The 19111-nt window shown below is 32.4% G+C and overlaps 1 protein-coding gene across 1 annotated transcript; it reads right to left on the bottom strand.

The window, feature by feature from the left end:
- Window positions 1-5521: 5521 nt before the first annotated feature.
- LOC21397231 (protein argonaute 5) lies at window positions 5522-12792 on the bottom strand. Its single transcript, XM_024168034.1, has 21 exons — window positions 12149-12792; window positions 10583-10806; window positions 10314-10463; window positions 10054-10187; window positions 9828-9937; window positions 9323-9426; window positions 9071-9206; window positions 8754-8978; window positions 8578-8649; window positions 8165-8284; window positions 7937-8078; window positions 7732-7859; window positions 7511-7648; window positions 7281-7405; window positions 7102-7164; window positions 6942-7005; window positions 6607-6742; window positions 6444-6517; window positions 6228-6322; window positions 6078-6109; window positions 5522-5959 (listed from the first exon to the last, which is right to left on the bottom strand). The coding sequence occupies exons 1-21, from the start codon at window positions 12656-12658 to the stop codon at window positions 5790-5792; spliced, it is 2952 nt and encodes a 983-aa protein (XP_024023802.1). The 5' UTR covers window positions 12659-12792; the 3' UTR covers window positions 5522-5789.
- Between the last annotated feature and the right edge of the window lie 6319 nt (window positions 12793-19111).

Here is a 19111-nt window from a genome sequence, read left to right as displayed (position 1 = left end):
ATTGATTCTATGCCGAATAGCTAAGGGTGAGGAATTGCATTATGTCTTTTGAGTCAATGAAAGTATAACGAAACATCAATCATAATTTGCAATTCGTTTTCCACCGCAATGACAGCCTATAATCACCCAAATGAAGTCAATTAACATTCAAGTTAATTCCAAAATTCATTTGCAATCAAATTGTGAGTAATTTCTGTTTATATACATGTTGACCAATACAAATCTTATTCTTTTAAGCAGCCAGCTTTATCATTTTTTTTTTCCCTTTCCTAATCCCTCTATTCCCCCTTCACGTCTCTCTGTCTCCCATCCTCTCTTTCACGACAAAAAAAAAGAAAAGAAATCACAAGAGAACCTCCATAATCAGCCATCAAACTCATCTCTTAATATTTCTTTTGAATTCTCCTAACAATCAAGATAAAGGAAATCGTTAAGGTATGATTCCTCTTATTATTTATTCTTTTGGTTTCGAATTCTTTAAGGGTATGGATTTGATTGTCAATAATGGCTTTTGTTTGAGGAGGAGAGACATGAGATGATGTTTGAGTGAGACTATACCACTACTATGTTGCTTATGGTATTACGTATATGGGTGGATGGGTGGTTGTGTTTGTTTTCTTTTTTTATAATTTCAGACCTCTGTATTATTATTTATTTAATTAATCATTTTCAAGTTGTCCATTTTATTTAGAGGAATCATTTATAGACTTGTATATATATTGTGTCCGATGCTAGGATATCTTATTTCATTGGACTTATTGCACCCTAGTTTAAGAAGTCAAAAATTTTGGACGTGTCTAGGAGTGATTACATGCATACTTCTATGTTTCTGTGTATTAGAAATATGTCATAAGGTTGAATAATAGATGGAGTGTTGTTATACTGTTGAGGATAATGGTTATAACTTTTAGTGAATTTTGGTCATAGTTTGAGTGCTGAAATTTCTCCAGCTTTCATGTCTGATTTTAAAACAGGGTTTGAAGGAGCAAACGAATTCCGTTTTTAACAAATTAGATACCGTCGGAAAGCTCTAGATGTCTACTTTAACTTAAAATTAGTTTCAGGTCATTTGGAGTTCTATGTGAATTATTATGAGTTTTTAAAAGAGTAAAGGTCAGGCTGCCAGTTTTTATTAGGTTTTGTGGTTTTGTGTAATCAGTGGGTTTTTATGTCGTGATGTTAATGAATGGTGAAAATGGTATATTAAATACTGTTTTAACATAATTAATGTATTTGATGAGATGTTAAGGTTTTTTAGTAATCTTATTTATGATTTATGGCATGAACGGTTCTAGAGGCGAGCACCCGAGGACCTCATTCGTCGCGTCACCGTTGTGAAATTTAAAAAGGTTAAGGCGCTCAAGTAAGTACACTCTCACCTGCAACATGAATTGAAGAATTGAGAAGTATATGATTTTGATGTCTATGATGATGTTATGACGTTTTTAATAATCCTCTTATGATGACGTTTTGAAGAAAAATGTATATGTGTATTTTTATGTTTTTAAATGGCGTTGCACACCCTTGATGGTGACTGGTGACCGGTTTATTGCCACGGTTGGTATGGAATTTGCCACCCCATGCTTTCCGTGGCTAGCGCGCTATGATGGTACAACGTCGGGCCCAATATATGATGGATTTTTAAAGTTTAAACATGTTCAAAAATAATTATTCTCATGATGATGTTTATTGTTGATGAATAAAAATGTTCGTTTAAATTTGTGAGGATTAAGTGTCTTACTAAGCCCTTGCTTATATAAGTTATTTCATGTTGCAGACAATCTAAAGGGTAAGATGTAGCCATGGAGAATATTGGAGCGGATGCGAGCTATGCGTGATAGGAAAACGAGAGAAACGATCATGGAATGAAAGTGTTTAAGGTTAAACAAAGTTTTTAGTTTTTAGTTTTATTGTTTTGAAACTTCGGTTTATGGTGGTTTTGATTTGAAGAATATTTTAGACTTTATAGATTTTAATAACTAAGTTGAACCGAAAGTTATTTTATTTTTCTTTGAGGGAGTTCAAAAATTTAAAGATAGTATGTTTAAAAAAAATCTAGGCTTTTCTTTAAGTCGTTCAAAGTAAAGTATTTCAAGTTTAACGATTTTTCGCATTTTTTAAGAGGTAAATGTTTGAAAGTTAAGATAACTATGACGGTCCGTGAGGGGTCGTTATAGCTTCTGGGCGCGTCACCGGACTTCCGACCCTAAAATTTGGTCCCTGAATTCATCTCGCCGTTGTCTTTTATGTGATGGTGGCAGGATGCGGAGTAGTGCTTTCTTTAGAGCAGATCTAACACACTTTAGAAGTGGGTCTCCAACATGTTTGCTAGATGGTGGCCGTGCTCCTTTGGCGTTTTGTTTCGTGCGGCATTGGGTTTCTCTTAGAGGTGGTGTTTTCAATTGCGGGAGGTGGTTGCAGAGGGTGAATTTCACTTGCAGTTTTATGTCGTTTACTCGACCTTTCCATATCTCTTTCAAAGTCGTCTGCCCTTCCTGGTAGTGCTCTCGCTAATTGACTCCTCATTAGAGTCGTTTGGTAACGGGTCTTGGGGTTTTTTTGTGTTTATTATGTTTTTATTTTTGGTGTGTTTTTACTACAATAACTGGGATTTTCACCCCGTTGTCTTTGTTTGTTTTTAGTGTCTGTTGGACTGGTGCCTTAATAGTATTTGGTGTAGCCTTAGTACTATGATGTTTTGTCCCTCCATCGCTCAAAAGCTTATTTTGCTAAGAGTGGTTTTATCAAATAGAGCTGTAGGTGTGCTCGATTTTAGTGTGCCGAGATATTCTTCTGTTTTTGGACCTCAGGTGTACGTCCATTCCTTCGCCGGGTCATTAGACTTTTATTGCGTTTGTTCCACTAGTTTTATTTAAATGCAAGTTGCCTGAGACATGGGTTTTTATTTAAAAAAAATAAAATAAAATAAGACTTGGAAATCTAAATTTTCTATACACCTTAGAGTTTTATGAAAATTTGACATATTTTGAGGTAGGATCACTATGAATCAATCATGCAAGAACGTATCAAAGTAAGATTGTTAAAGAAAGACCAGTTTTTAAAGATAATTTTTTGGTGGAATAAAAACAACATCTATGTATAGAACGAGACGTATTCCAATAATTTTGCAAATTTAGATGCTAAAATTAAAATAAAAAGTTTTGAGGAATAAGTAGTTAAAACCCCAAAAGTATAACAAAAATAATAACTATCTTTTTATAAAATGACTTCTGTTTTCATATTAAAAAGGGTTATTTACATGAATATCCTTTTCTTAAATACGGGAATGTGATTTAGAGTATCTTGAATTTAAAATTATTTATTTATTTGATTATTTACAAAAAATCTAAAACTATGCCTATAAAGACCTTTATATTCTTATAAAGTAAAAAAAGAGAAAATATAGATGTTGATATAGGAAAGATAAAATAAAATAAAATCTAAATATAAGATATTCAAATTTTGAATATGGAAGTCAAAAGATTCAATATTTCATTTAATTAAACCTCAATATTTTAGGAAAGGGGAAAGTTTCTTTAACAAAAAAAAATGCATCTTCCCAAAAAAAAATTGCCCTAAATACCCATCTGCATCTTCCAAAAGCGTCCCTTAACAAAATACGACAAACTAAAAAAATTATAAAAAAAAAAGAACGAAAGAAAGAAAGACAACCCAACACAAAGCGTCCCTTAACAAAATACGACAAACTAAAAAAATTATAAAAAAAAAGAACGAAAGAAAGAAAGACAACCCAACACCCCTCCCTCTAGTAGAAGTGATACAATCATTAGCCTTCTTTGCACCAAAATAAAGAGTAAGAAATCTGCCAATTAATGGTCATTACAAAAATGAATATTTAAATAATGATATAAAAATGATGGGAAAAGAAAACTAAGGTCAACACATTTGCCTTTTGCATTTGTTTTATATTGTTTTGTTATTTTGCATTTCTCAGGTTTTCTTGCTTAAATGAGAAACCAACTCGATTTCAATCACAAGTGATTTTTTATTGCTCCGTTCACTTTACTGATTCGAGTTTAGAATTTGAGTTGATATGTGACTTTATGTGAGAACTTTTTACTGTAGTAAAAAAGTTAGATGTGATTGTTTGTGAAAACTTTTTACTGTAGAAAAACTTAAATTCTAAACTCGAATCAGCGGAGTGAACAGGACCTATATTTGTTCCGGCTTCTTTTTTTTTTTTGATAGTTCAATTTAATGTATGTTATGAAATGAAGCCTTTGTAAGTTCACCTCATCAGGAAAAGAAAAAAATAATAATAATAATAAAAGTCAACTTTTTGTTATGAAATGAAGCCTTTGTAAGTTCACCTCATCAGGAAAAGAAAAAAAAAATAATAATAAAAGTCAACTTTTAAAAAAAAAATTTATTTTAACTCGCTTTTCAAGTTCACTCAAATCTCAGATATATTGCATTTGTGTATAGGAAATGCCAAAGAGGGTTGAATCACGTCAGATGGTGTAGTCAATTAGCTAGGCAAGGATGAGTACAATTTTCGTTATTATTTATTTAGAGTCAATTTGAGTTGAAATGTGATTTTATATGAGAATTTTTTATTGTAGTAAAAAGTTAAATGTGACTGTTTCTTAAAATTTTTTATTGTAATAAAACTCGAATTCTAAACTCGATGCGGCCTTAGTTGTGCAACAAACTTAATAAAAATTCATGACCAAGGACAAAATGAGCGAAGTAATCTTTCAAATCCATTTCTTATGTTTTCTGTTCTCTGTTACATCTCTTATTTTAAGGAAAAAGAGTCGAATAGCACTTAGAATGCACTGAGTCTTGGATTTCTCAATTAACATAACGTACGACGTTTTTGTAATATAAAAGAGTGGTAACATGTTAGTTAAGGTTTATCCGTTCTTGTAAATTCCTAACTATTCTTTTTGGAATTTTCTTCTTCGGGCCTTGTCGTTTGTTTTGTCGGGTTCTTTCATTGTGTACCAAGAAAAAATGTTCAAAATCTGCAGTTTTTTGTTTTTGTTTTTTATTTATTTATAATTTTATACTTTTGAGTTGTCTAGGAAACACAAAAAAAGTAAAAGCCGTGTTTGAAATTGATCTCATTTTTATTTTTTATGTTTTTTGAGAAAAAAAAAGAAAACATTTTCAAAACGACATTTGGTGCAATAAAGACAAAAAATGAAAATGAAACGATTTCTTTGTTTAGTGTAAAATAAGAGATAAATGAAGAACGATTTTTAATCGTTTTTTATTTTTTATTCTCGTCTCTCAACAAGAGAGACATTAATGAATTTTTTTATACTAAAAATAATCTCTTAATAAAACTACCGAACACATTTTTAAAAATGATTTGTGTCTAAGATTAAAAACATTTTTATTTTTATTAAAAAATAAAATCATTTTAAAATGAGTTCCAAACGCGCTTAAAAGTTTTCAAGGTTTCTTAAAATCAATTGTCTACTTAAAAATATTAACTAAATACTGTTCTTTAGAAGGGAGAGGGGAACGGGTATGAACATAAAATTATATGTCATAAGCACCAAAAAGCTGTTTCTTCATTCCACTTCTAGTGGTGTTAAACCTATGAGCATAATAACATTTCATGAGTACCAAAATAGCTGTTTCATCACTGCACTTGCAGCAGAGTTCGACCTGTAAATCCTGTACCAGAATATGCTTTAAACAGGTATACCAAAAGGCTGTTTCAGCATTTACATTTTTGTCCAGTGTTACCAAATCTTAAAACAAAAGAGGGACAGCAAAGTTTCTTTCAAAAATATCCACCAACTGTTGAGGTTCGCTCAACAATAAAACATGACATCTTTGACGTTGTCCTTTATCACGGGAAGTGGTCGGACCACGCCCGCACCACCCCGAGTTCCACCACTTGAAGAAGCCGCATCAGAACTTTCACTCTCCATATAGTATCGAGCACGAAATGCGATAAGATGTGCATAGTAAGCAGGCGGCACTGCAAACACAATACATTATCCTCAGTCTAGTATTTTAGAATCGTAGAAAGCATAGATAGTTGATATAATAAGAGAAAGAATAAAGAAACAGAGAAATCCAAAGGATGGATGTCAAACCTATCGAGACTGATCTGGTGCATCTAGCAAACCTGAAAAGCGAAGCCCCCACCAGGAATTGAGAAACAATGTTTAGAAGATGATCATTGTCCCATAAAAAGCAAGTAGAATCTAAAAAGTCAAAATAATAGGATACAAAGAAAAGATTACGTGTAACACAAGTTGTTGGTAAGAACTTGCAAGGCATCTGCGCTAAAACTGTTTTCGTCGTGTAAGACGTGATAATGTGTAGGCCTGCTGGTTCCCTGCAATATTCAGACAACGTAAACTACTCATTGACAAGGAACATGAACACAATTGAAGGCGTTCCAAACTGCTACTTTTAAATACAAAAGATTCCATTTTGCAAAATCACACAATTATTACCTGAATTCCAGCATGACTATTAAGATAGAAATCAAATTCAGTGGGATGGCAAATATGAGTGTCCACAACGGTTCCTAGACACAAAGTCCATCAAATTAGTATTCCAAAAAACAAATCTATTAGAATATAGAAATTAGTGATCTCAACGCAACTAAAATGTAACCTGGGGCTATATTGCCACTCCTGTCCGTATTATCACGGCTTCTGTAGTCGGTCGGGAAAAGGCGCGTATGGTGCCTTTTCTGGACAACAACAAACGTGATACGGGGTAAATATCCCTCCTGAAGAGATTGACAGGCCTGGAAAAACAGAAGGTAAATGAAAGGTGAAAAAAGAAAACCACAAATTATCGTTGCCAATGGTTATACTACAAATAAAATAATCATTCCATACTAATTTTTCTGATCCCATGGATGACAACAACCATGGGTTGTGATTTCCTGTACCGAACATCCTACAATCTCAGAACAAGTATACTTGTGATCTTGAATTGAATACCTTTCTTATGGCATCTATCTCATAGAGAAGAACTTGACTGAACTGGCCTTCACTGACACCATCTCTGCCAAGACAGAACTGGTTCAGTAAAGCATTAATGAAAAGCATCATTTTTTTAATGGCAAGAGCAACAACATTTGGTTGAGTAAAACAAACCTACCTGTAGAATATAATTCTATGAGGTTTTTGCCCAGTTGATTTATAAAATGCAATCAGATGTTCCCTATTTGAAGCCACAAAAAACAGAAAAAAAACAAAAAAACAAACAAACAAATAAAAAAAAAAAGAATGAAAATGGGGAAAAAATAGTATTCAAAATAATTACATGTAATTCCTTACCTAATCATTCCTCCATGACTCGGAACTTGTTTATACAGATCTTGAATTATCTCCTCACGATGATATTGGGCAGAGACCAGTCCTCTGTATTTGGTAACTTCCGGCCAATCCATTGAAGCAACCACCTTTGAATATAAATTCAGAATTTAACCCAATGACCTTGTAAAGAAATAGAAGACAAAAATACAAATCCAATTAACTTGCTATGGAATAGAAGACAATAAACTTACTGCTGCTATCGAAGGAGTAGAGTCCTCTCCTGGTTGTGGATGAGTCACATCAGCACCAAAGATAATAGTAGGTCTATCACTCACCAAGGGGAGTCTCCTCTGAATAGCATCATCCAATACAGTGTTTCGACCACCAACCTGAAAAATGTATTTGCCCTAGGTTCAAATATTAAGAAAAGGCAACCAAAAGGATGCATGAAGAAGAATTCACGGAACCAAACCTTCACATTAATCTTGAGGGCTACATTCTCCAAGTACTGCTGCAGCCTCTTAGGGTTTCCTGCTGCTTTCGGATTGCAGCATTGAGAGACAATTCCAAGCTCCGTTTCACAAACTCGCTTAATCCTTCCTAAAAGGGGAAATAACATTTCAGCTCCAAAAGTGAAAATGGTACCTCTCGATCTGAATCTAGATCATGTAACTCACCATAAGAGCCACTAGCTTCAGGTAGGATAACTATTAACAGCTGAAGTGCCTTCTTACTTTGCTCATGAACATGAAGCAGAGCCCTCTCAATTTGAAAAGGAGATGCTGAATAAATGGGCATTACAGGCCTGGTTTGGAAAGCCTGGCAAGTTGTCCAAAGGGTCAAAAAACCGATAACCAAGATTCATGGAAGCAATTTTACTCAACAGATGAGATTTGTAACCATACCATTCCTTTCGCCGTACACATTGATACCAATCCCTCACAAAAGCGATGCAGCATGTTTGAGTCCCACCGCGAGAAGTTTACACAAGCCCACGAGTCCACTCTACCCCCATTCACCATTTTCTACAATTACATTACCCGAGGATAATCAACTTGCAATGTAATTTGGCAACAAAAATTTTTTTTTTTTTTACGCCCAAAAACTGGCTAAAGAAAACAATCCATTAATTTGGAAAAAAAAAAAAAAAAAAAAAAAAAAAGTAAAACAAAACAAAAAAAACAAAACAAAACAAAAAAATTTTGCTCATGAACAAGCAAAGATGCTTTCATACGTGGTTTTAAAAGGAGCAAGAAAATGTTATGCCTTAAAAATAATGGAGTATGAACAACAGGATACTATCGTACAAAAATTTTACCTTATCAATCATGTTCCATTGTCCCATCCTTGGATTCTCTGTTGAATTCCTTCCGGTGCCATGATATAAAAGCTTTGGGTCAAACAAAAGGGGAAAAAATAAAGGAACAAAAAAATATAATTAGTAACAACAGATCAAAGAATGACGTATCAAAACACAGAGGGGGACTCTGGTACCGTTGGAGGTGGCAAAATTCGGGCCTCAACCTCTGCCATTTCCAATCTTACTTGCATGCCAAATTCTTTAACACGACCATCACCACTGTAATTGTTGTGCCTAACAGTCCTCTTTATGGTTTCTTCCCTCTCCAAAGGGCGTTGGCAGTTTGCTCGAAGGAGGTTGGATACTTGGTTCTCATTTAATTTCTTTGAATATCGCTGTCCCTGAACAATTTTGCAAACCTGCAGAAAAATAACCTTGAAAATTTGAAAAGAATAGTGCATATATCAAGATTATAAAGGAACAGAATTAAAATTAAAGAATAACCAGTAACCTCCAAAGGGAGGAAGATGGGCCTTGTTGAACTTCCAACTTGGATGGCAGGCCAAGCCGCATAGTTGAGTTGGAAATTGTATGTTTCACGAAAATATTGAGCAACAGACTGTGTTCTGTTGTCATCACGAGTAAACCTGGAGAACCAAAAGTTTTTGCACAGGTTAGAAGAGGAAGGTAAACTAGAAGTACATAAAGACTTAAATTAATTGTCAAGCATAAATGTACCATTATAAACATATGAACTGCTTACATTACTCTGTTTAATGGCTCCATGGATAGCCCACTGATCTTGTATCTTTTCACATGTGGCAAGTGGTTGGTTTCTACATTGATCCCTGTCAATGCCTTTTTCACCTGTGAAAATTGATACGTAAGAATTCAAACTAACTTCTGAACTTTAACTTAGTATAAGAACTAAACAACAAGATATATTCTTGCACCATCATAACAACAAGAAACAATATCTGCGAAACAAGCCCTTCCAAAGTAATAACCAAAAACTACTACGGAAAGCAACAGAGTCCTTTACACAATTCATACGGAGAAGAAAACAATTTACATATAGTCATCACGACTCGTAATGGCTCCCTGATACATAATTAAATTCACACCGCATTCAACCTACTTAAAAAGCAAATCCACAAGACACGATTAAATTAACTGACTGAACCACCAAGTACTGTCTACTACTTCAGCTCAGAGGAGGAGAATTGGTAACATAATAATGCATTCAAAAAGCGAATTAAGAGAAGCACCTTGATACGTTCATGTTCAGAAAAAGGATTTCGTGGATCTCTCAAATTGAAATTTTTCTTCAGAAATTCAGTGACCTGAATTGGTTCATAAAAGGCCCTAGCGGAGACATCTACAGCATTTGGATAAAATGATCATGAAAAATAATTGTTAATCCGACGAGGAAACCTTTATATGTATCGAACTTAAAATAGCATGTGACCAAACAAGAGCAGAAGGAGGCCATACTGATATTCAGAGAAAGGCCCATTTGGGTTGGCCGAAGACTTTGGTAATACCCATTCCAATATTCTACACCATTACCAAGCTCACCAGTGGGACCCAATGTAGGATGAAAAAATGACCTCCCCACAGGAGTATAGCTGCATAAGACCAAATAAAAAGGTTTAAACAATTGAAAACACTCCATAGTTAACCAATTCCAAGGCCAAAACTTCCACAGGAACAAAACTTATGAGCATTTTGAACAAATATAACTATCATATTACAGTTCTGATGGTTTGCCTCTGAGGACCACATCAAGAACTTGAATTGTCTCCTGCGGACAATCTGCTTGTCTTCTCTGAAGAAACTGTTGCAGATGATGCAGGTCAGGCTTTGATGCAAATTTGATGGTGACCTTGAATTCACGCTCCCCTCTGCAGGTTAAGAAGCAAGCAAGAATGAGAAAACAGAAAAAAATCACAAAAAGTAGTTTATTCACATAAATAAATAAACACAAAAGAAAAAAAAAATTTAACTCAAGCACACATAGCACCTCCTAGAACTAGAACTAGAACTCCCGGCCCGTCCATCATTTTCGGCCAACTTAACAACAAATTCTTTCGATTCAAATGGCAATTGCCCAGCAGTGTAAAGACTCTTCCTGCCATCATAAGCTGGAATCCTTTTACCCAAGTGCGAGTCTCGATACAATTGAACAAGCTGACTCATTACATCCCTGTTTACTTTCTTCGCTGGCACGTCTGGAGTAATGGACACCTGAAAACGGTCATGTAATGAAGGTTTGTCATAGAGCCAGAGATGGTGAAAACAAATTTAAGATTCCAAAATTCTCTTTTGCTAATAAAGATAAAATTTCCACTGAAATGAATATACCATATACAAAGTTTAAAGCACAGAGGAAAAATGACGAAAGTAAAGGTCACACAAATAATGATCCTATCTAGAGGAATGCTAAGATTATGCTAATAGGAAATTGTCAAACAAAGAACATGATGCACAGACGTATAAAATGTCAAAAACCAACTGATCTAAAGTGTGTTAAAGCAAACAAACGGCAAAGAAAAAAAAAAAAAAAAATATATATATATATATATATATATATATATATAAATGTATAATGAAGCAAAACACTAAAGAGTGTATACACAGCCAATAGACTGCACTTATCAGAAACGGAAGTTAAAATAGAACAAAATACCAGAAGCATGAAAATGCATAAGAATATGTTCTAAATAAATCAAAAATAGCATAACCAAAGGCACGTAGCAGAGATACATACAAAAGAGAAATAAAGGAGCGATGACAGTAGAACAAAATGCCAAAAACAAAAAGGAAAATACAAACGAACAAAACAAAAAAACAGAGAGAAGTAAAGAAAACAAAGCGAGAAGATGAACTGTCAATATACTTGCATTTATCACGAAAGAGAATTTGAACAAAAAGTCCAAAAAAGGGGCAAACAGACGTACAGAGAGAAGAAAATGCATCATATCGATATAAAAGGCGAACCCAGATACAAAACAGCAAAAATGAATCGATGAAGAACAAGGATTTCAAAAATCAATTTTTATACATAAATATGTAAACATATATGCACATATAAATATATATACAAAGAAACCGATTCTAAATATTGATTTGCTTTCATAATATAATGGGAAATATAAAGGTCAGAAAAGCAATCGTCTCAGCCGGGAATATTGAGATCGTGCAAAGAGGAAATTAAAAACCAACAAAATCGTGAAAAGAATATAAGAGGTAAAACACAAAGCGATAATTATCCACAGCAGTATCTAAGCAAACCCAAAAAAAATAAAAAAACAACGTATAAGAGCGTTTAAGAAATGGAAGTTCATAACCAAACAAATTACCAGAACAATGAAAATGCATAAAACACATTTCAAAGGAAAATACAAGAAAGAAAATAATGAATAAATAAATAACAAAGAACAGTCAAGATACTGGAATTAATCACAAAACAGAAGGTGATCCAAAAAAAACATCAATAATACTAAAAAAAGGCGTGATATAAAGGCAAATCTAGATACAAAACAGAGAAAGGAAAATACAGGAAAAAGAATTAAAAAAAAAGTCTCACGTCGTAATGGCAGAGATCGCGATCAGCGACATTCACCAGAAAATGATTAGCACGCACGACGCATTTCCTCCCTAACTTGCCAAAACCAGGCCTCGCCGGAGGCCTCACCGCCTTCGATGAAGCCGGCAACGGTCTCTCCCGCAATGTAACTCGCTGCTCAAGTTCGCGGCTCAAAGAAGCAGAAGCCTCCGATGGAGTCGCCAAGGCCTGAGGAGCCGGCGGAGTTGGTGCAGAGACCGCTGGCCGAGCAGGCGGCGGAGTTGGTGCAGCGACCGCTGGCCGAGCAGGAGGCGGAGTTGGTGCAGCGGCCGCTGGCCGAGCAGGAGGCGGAGTGGGTGCAACGGCCGCTGGCCGAGCAGGCGGCGGCTGCGGGGTCACCGGCGCTGGACCTCCGCGACCTCGTCCACGACCAGCGGCGCCGCCACCGCGGTGAATTGCCGGGGAAGGGGAAGAGGGTGGGGGCTGATCGCGGCGAGAATCCTGTCGCCGACCACCACCGCGACGAGACATTTTCGGCGATTCTTGCTTAGGAACGAAGGAATGAAACAGAGAGAAAAGAATGTTTCGAATGAGAGAGGGAGAGAGGGAGAGAGGGGACGAGTGGCAGAGGACTGATGACAGTGTGTGAGCGCGCTTCCGAGAGTTGTGTGTATGTGTGTGTGTGAGAGAGAGAGAGAGAGAGAACCATACTTATAGAACGAGACTTGGGAGATGGGCCGACGCTGTTTTTGAAATTAAAATTTTCAAAAAAAAATTAATGGGGTCATAAAAATCATTTACGAAGAGTTATTTTCATAAAATTATGTTATATTTATATAATTTATTTACCTAATATGATTGTCTTACGCCTCGGATTGAAACATTAGGCGTGCATGTGCATTTAGAATAGAGATTCATGTCATGATTTGAATTATAGTTCATAATTTATTATAGTATTTTTTTTATAAAAAATATATGTAAAATAAGAATAATTTTAAATCATAATTTTAAATATATGAACTAAACGTACACTAGATAAAAGGTCTTTTCTTAAACATAGTAAAACTCCGTTCATTTCATCGATTCGAGTTTATAATTTAAATTTTATTACAGTAAAAAACTCTTAAAAATAGTCACATCTAACTTTTTTACTATAACAAAAAGTTCTCACATAAAGTCACATCTCAACTCGGATTAAAAACTCGAATCAACGAACTAAACAGGCCCTAATTTAAAAAATCAGAATTTAAAGAAAGTATTCATTGTTAACAAAATAACATAAGCTTTATTCATTTTACCGATTCAAGTTTAGAATTTAAGTTTTATTACAGTAAAAAGCTATCAGAAACAGTCATATCTAATTTTTTTACTATAATAGAAAGTTTTCTCATAAAATCACAACTCAACTCGAATTAGTAAACTAAACGCCAAACGGGCCCTAATTATATTTTTACCCTTTTTTTTGCTAATCTATATTTTCACCCTTTTAACCAATGTATATATTGTATACACAGTAAAAATGTGTATAATCGTACGAGACAAACTTGTTATCTCCCAAGGTACATGTTTCTTTTTTTTTTTTTTTTTTTTTGGTGAATAAGCATAAGGCACTTGCCTTTTCCTTATTGCATTTGTAAAGCCTAGTTCATGTTCTGACATTTTTGTGGCATACAAATATGGAAATCGGACGTTTTGCATATATAGTTTTTTTTTCTTAATAATAAATATGAACTTTTTAATATGATAGGTTAATTTTTTTATCTATTAAATTCATATAAATTATGTAAAAATTAAAAAAATATAATTTAATAAAAAAATTAAAATCTATCATTTCTCTAATAAGTAAAAAAAAAACAAGAGTAAAGAAAAGAAAAAGCATCTCTAATCTCTAATATAACTATATTACTAAGAAAGTTTCTTATTTACTAATTATTTTTTCTCCCAGAGCTCTTTTATTATACTAATTTTTAAATTATTTTAGGCTAATGTTTATTTGAATAATTTAAATCATGTTTTGAATTGTGTGTAAAAAAATACTGTAAAAAAAATTAAATTTAAATTTTTTTAAAAAAATATTATATTAATATAATATGAGTTATGAAATAAATTACTAAATTAAAAAAAAAAAGCACAATTTTGGAGAGAAAATGCGTAAATTTTAAATAAGTAATAAAAATATAGCTCTAGCAGTATCAGGTTAGTAGGCTGTAGTCCCATAATGACGCTATTGCTATTGTTGGTTCGACAGGCTTTCTGAGAATTTGAAAAGCGCGGACGTGGAAAGATAAACGACAGACAGGATTTTTTCTGCTTTTACGGTTTTACCCTTGGTTTCTTTAATATTTATATATATTAAATATAAATGCTAATTGAGAAGTAAATTTATTCGCAAAAAATCTTTTTTTTTTAGATGTTAAAGATATCGTTCGTTGGCTAAGACCAGAAACCACCGGATATTCAGGAAAAGATCTTAATCGTGTTTTTAGTGGGCTCCGCTTCTTTAGATGGCATGTTTCTCTTTTTTATTTCTTTCCTTTTCTTGGAAAAATTTAATTTATTATATGTATTTTTTAAAATAATCAAGTTGGCATCCTGTATCTATTATGATATTATGATAAGGACTTTTTCAGTGGCGTCTTTTATTAATAAGGTCAATTTCTAAATTATCGATATAGTTAAAATCACATCAGATTAAGTAAATATGTAAAATAAATAAAGTCTGATATAGTAAAAATTGAGAGCTTTAAAGAGGCCGTAGACATTACATCAACTGAACCTCTATAAATAAATGTGTTATTATTTTCTACATTTATAATTCGTTGATTTGCACATAAATATCCCTTACAGCTAGTTAATTTGAGTTAACGAATTTTCAACGTCAACAAAGATGACTATCATTAATGTTAATTAACTTTGTAAAACTAAAGAAAACTCTCCATTCTAAGCATAATTTCTCATATAACTTGATTTACACTTGCCATACTTGATCCTCCAAAGTTAGGAGGTATTAGTCACTGCTAAAACTTCAACAGTGAATATTGATGAACACATTCTATAAAATTAAAAAAAGTAAAATGAAAAGAAGAAGAAAGAATAGTGGTGATCATTGCTTATGCACAAACACATATATTAAACAAAAGAAAAAATAAAAATAAAATACGAAAATGCATGAATATTTAGGTACGTTCATTTTACCGATTTAAATTTAGAATTCGAGTTTTGTTACAGTAAAAATTTTAAAAAATATTCACATCTAATTTTTTATTATAGTAAAAAATTATCACATAAAATCACATCTCAATTCGTATTAATAAGCTAAACGGATCATAAGACAGCTTAAGGGTAAAATTGTCACCACAAAAGCGAACACAGGGAGCAAATCTTTATGTGAATGACGACATGCTATTGGCCATTAAAAGGAAGGTATCACCGAATCCAAATAGTTAAAAGAAAACTCTCTTTGAAAAAAGATAATAATAGAATAATGAGTAAGTTGCAATATTGCACTTCAAACTATTCAGTATTTGCACATTACATCTTGAACTTTATAATTTTAACAAACTGACCCTTTAATTTTACAATTAGTTGCAATTGAGGTCAATTGTAGATAACGTTATCAAATTGATAGTTTTGAAAAATGATGATCTTTTTTTTTATGTACGAATCTCATATTTTAAATTGTTAATTTAATAACATTTATTAGACTATTATACCTTAATTTTAACTGATTCTAAAATTTAATGCGTAATTTATTAAAATTAAAAATTTGAGATGTATTATGCAGTAGTTTGGAATGCGACTTGTGTAATTTACCTTAAAATAAATATATACAGTGAGCAACGGAATACTTGCCGATGAAAAACCTCTTGGCTTATGCACCTTAAGCGAATGAAGCCTACGCGCCATTGTGATACTCCCAGTACGCTACTCTTCTATACGTGTCGGTTCCTAATAGCGAGTACAATAATACCCAGTAGTAAGAGATTTTTTGTTGAAGGACTAAATAAATCATATTTTAATTGTCAACGACAACGAATTAAGACAGGAGAGTCTAACAACTATTATTGTTTTTTCTTGAGAATAATTGTAGTGGGACCTGTATCCGTACAAGTTCCAACTAAACCTTGGACCTTGGAAAAGGTTTTTGTTAAGCTCACACACACAAGGAATATGGAAAAGAAGAAGATCAAAGAAAGGAATAAGGGCACAAGGGGAAAAGTGTAAAACAAAAGGAAGATTTAGAAAAATAAAATGTTTATTTTTTGTATTCGTCACTAATTTTAAATAATAATTTATAATTTTTTATAATTTTTTTTATAAAAAATTATAATTTTTTATAATATTAATTTTCTTATCGTTAGAGTCAGTTTTCTTTTCCGTACAAGTTCCAACTAAACCTTGGACCTTGGGAAAGGTTTTTGTTAAGCTCACACACACAAGGAATACGGAAAAGAAGAAGATCAAAGAAAGGAACAGGGGGAAAAGTGTAAAACAAAAGGAAGATTTGGAAAAATAAAATATTTATTTTTTATATTCGTTATTGATTTTAAATAATAATTTATAATTTTTTATAATTTTTATTTTTTATAAAAAATACACATAAAATAAAAATAATTTTAAATTTATGAATTAAATGTTCATTAAATGTCGATAGAATCAGAAGAAAATGAAGATAGAATAGAAAGAAAATGGAGAATTTGACTAGGGAAAAAAAGGAAAAGTCTGAGAAGTTACAAAAAAAAAAAGAAAATAACAATAAAAATGAAAATTAGACAAAAGTATCCGTGCAAAAAGAAGTCAGTCTCATCGAATTACAGAAAAGCCATTGAAGCAGATGACACGTGTTGAACCGTAGAAACTCCATCAATGTTCGCAGGAGCACGCGGTAAAAGCATATGGACGGTTCATTAATCAAATCCGCCAATTTATTTAATCTGCATAATTTAATCTAATCATATTAATTAAATTAAATTATAAAAATTTTGACTTAATTACATATTAAAATTTTTCTAATCTACAATAAAAAAATTAGATTGTAAATTGACCTTTAATTCGTGTAATTTGAACCCTAAACACCCTAACTAACATTTTCAAAGCCATCAGGGAAGTTTTTATTATTTTATTATTTTATTTTTGGAATGATATTTGGCTACGTTGAGAAAGGGAAGCTCGGCACAACTCCGCGTCAGATGACACACCTCAACTCAACGTCTGCAAACCTTTTGGAAATGCGGTCCCATTGCTTATATAATCAGGAAAATAAGCTTTTGGGATTCAAGCCAAAAAAAAAAAATTAAATAAAATATTTTGAGTGATTCTGAATTTTCATTTCTTAAATTAAAAATTTTTAATTAAATAATTATACTATTGAAAATAATATTAGTAAAAAATAAGAGAGAGAAATTTAGATTCATAAATTTTAAAAGTAAATTTAACAATTTTTTCAAACTTTTTCCACCCTTCACTTTTACTTATCTCTCTCCTCTCAAGTTTTATCCAACGCTTGCTTTTTCTTTTTTAAAGTTAATTATTTATCCTAAAAATAATATAAAAATTCTAAGAAAAAAAACGTAATTATTATTATTTTTTTAATGTTTAAGGATGTTTCGATGTCTCCCAAAAATTATCGTATGAAGTTATGTAATTATTACGTTCTCTTTCGACTTATCTTTATTTAAGGAAAATTTTATTACGTAATTTGTATAAATAAAAAGATTTTTTTTAAATACCGTTATTTTTTTTAACTGTTAAATTTAATTAAAATTAAACTATATTAAAAAATATTAATATATATTTAATAGTTAAAAAATAAAAAATATTAATATTTTTAAAAAAGAGTAAAGCCCGAAAAAAAAAGTCTCTGAAAAAAATGTAAGTTATGATAAAAGAACCATTTTCCCTTAACTAAAATAAACATGAGTCCCGTCTTTTTAATTCTTTTTTCTTTTTCTAATTTTTCTAATAAAATGAGTCCCACCTTTACCAAGAGACAACTCTCTGAAAATTGGGATCAGGTGGGGTTGGCAGTGAGCTTCTCTGCCAGATATCACCTTTGTGGAAGTGACTGAGAAGGCGGGTTTGTCCTTCTTTTTGGGCGGACCGAGAAGTGACTACGAAGAAAAATGGTCGACGACAAAGTTGGGTCGTTGTTTAATCATTTGGTGGAGCCCAAAGAAATTGACGTCGTTTGTTAAAAAAAGTTACTAATTCGAGCTTATCATTACTTCCAGTTCAAGAATTGTGCACATTTGCTCCTCAACATAAATGGTTTGAACAATTTGCCCATCGAACTTTTATTTTTCATAATTTATCCCCTAATTTGAAAAACCATTGTAGTATGACCCTTTAATTTAAATCTGTTTTGTTGTCATTTTTAAGGGATTGAGAGTCGGGTAATCAAAAGATTTATGTCACGATTTGAATTGAGACGAAATTTGTTGACGAACGCACATTTTCATCACTAATTTAACACAATATTTATTGAGATGGTGTAAATCCCTGTAATTTTATAAATTTGAGGGTTAGTTATCAAAATTAGAATTCAAAAGGTGAGTTACTAAAACCTTATAAGTTTAGAGGGTAAATGTGTGGTTGTAGAAATATTTTCTAACCGTTAAATTTTCGTCAAATTCCGTTAAGCTAACATACTTTTTAAAAAATAATTTTATATTAATGTGATTTACTGGTTTAGAATGTTGCCATATTAATAGGTTTTTTATGCCCTACTGTAGACGTTCTTTTTCGGCCATAACATTGTAAAGAGAAATTATAGGTTCTATAAATATCTTTTTAGCACTATAAGGGTCAGGTTTTTGTTAGATTTGTATTTCTTTAATCTATAGTGTAACTTAATCTAGAAGATTAGGATGTAATCTAGAATGCAATGTCAATATAATAAAAGAGAAAAGAGACAAATATCTCTTAAAGATAATGAGTCTGGATTTTTACTTTTTATTCTTAATTAATATTTTTTTTAGTCAAATC

Source organism: Morus notabilis, unplaced genomic scaffold, assembly GCF_000414095.1.
Source record: "Morus notabilis unplaced genomic scaffold, ASM41409v2 Scaffold1460, whole genome shotgun sequence".
In the NCBI taxonomy this organism is placed as follows: domain Eukaryota; kingdom Viridiplantae; phylum Streptophyta; class Magnoliopsida; order Rosales; family Moraceae; genus Morus; species Morus notabilis.
Note: the sequence above shows the minus strand (reverse complement) of the source record. Positions and strands in the feature narration are given on the sequence as shown.

What these genes read in the sequence shown, in the direction of transcription:
- LOC21397231 (XM_024168034.1), bottom strand. Translation starts at nt 12,658, where the DNA reads ATGTCTCGTCGCGGTGGTGGTCGGCGACAGGATTCTCGCCGCGATCAG. An exon ending in GAGCCATTAAACAGAGTAAT is followed by an intron (nt 9,207 to 9,322) that starts GTAAGCAGTTCA and finishes TTGGTTCTCCAG; the next exon opens with GTTTACTCGTGATGACAACA. An exon ending in GAATTTTGCCACCTCCAACG is followed by an intron (nt 8,650 to 8,753) that starts GTACCAGAGTCC and finishes TTTGACCCAAAG; the next exon opens with CTTTTATATCATGGCACCGG.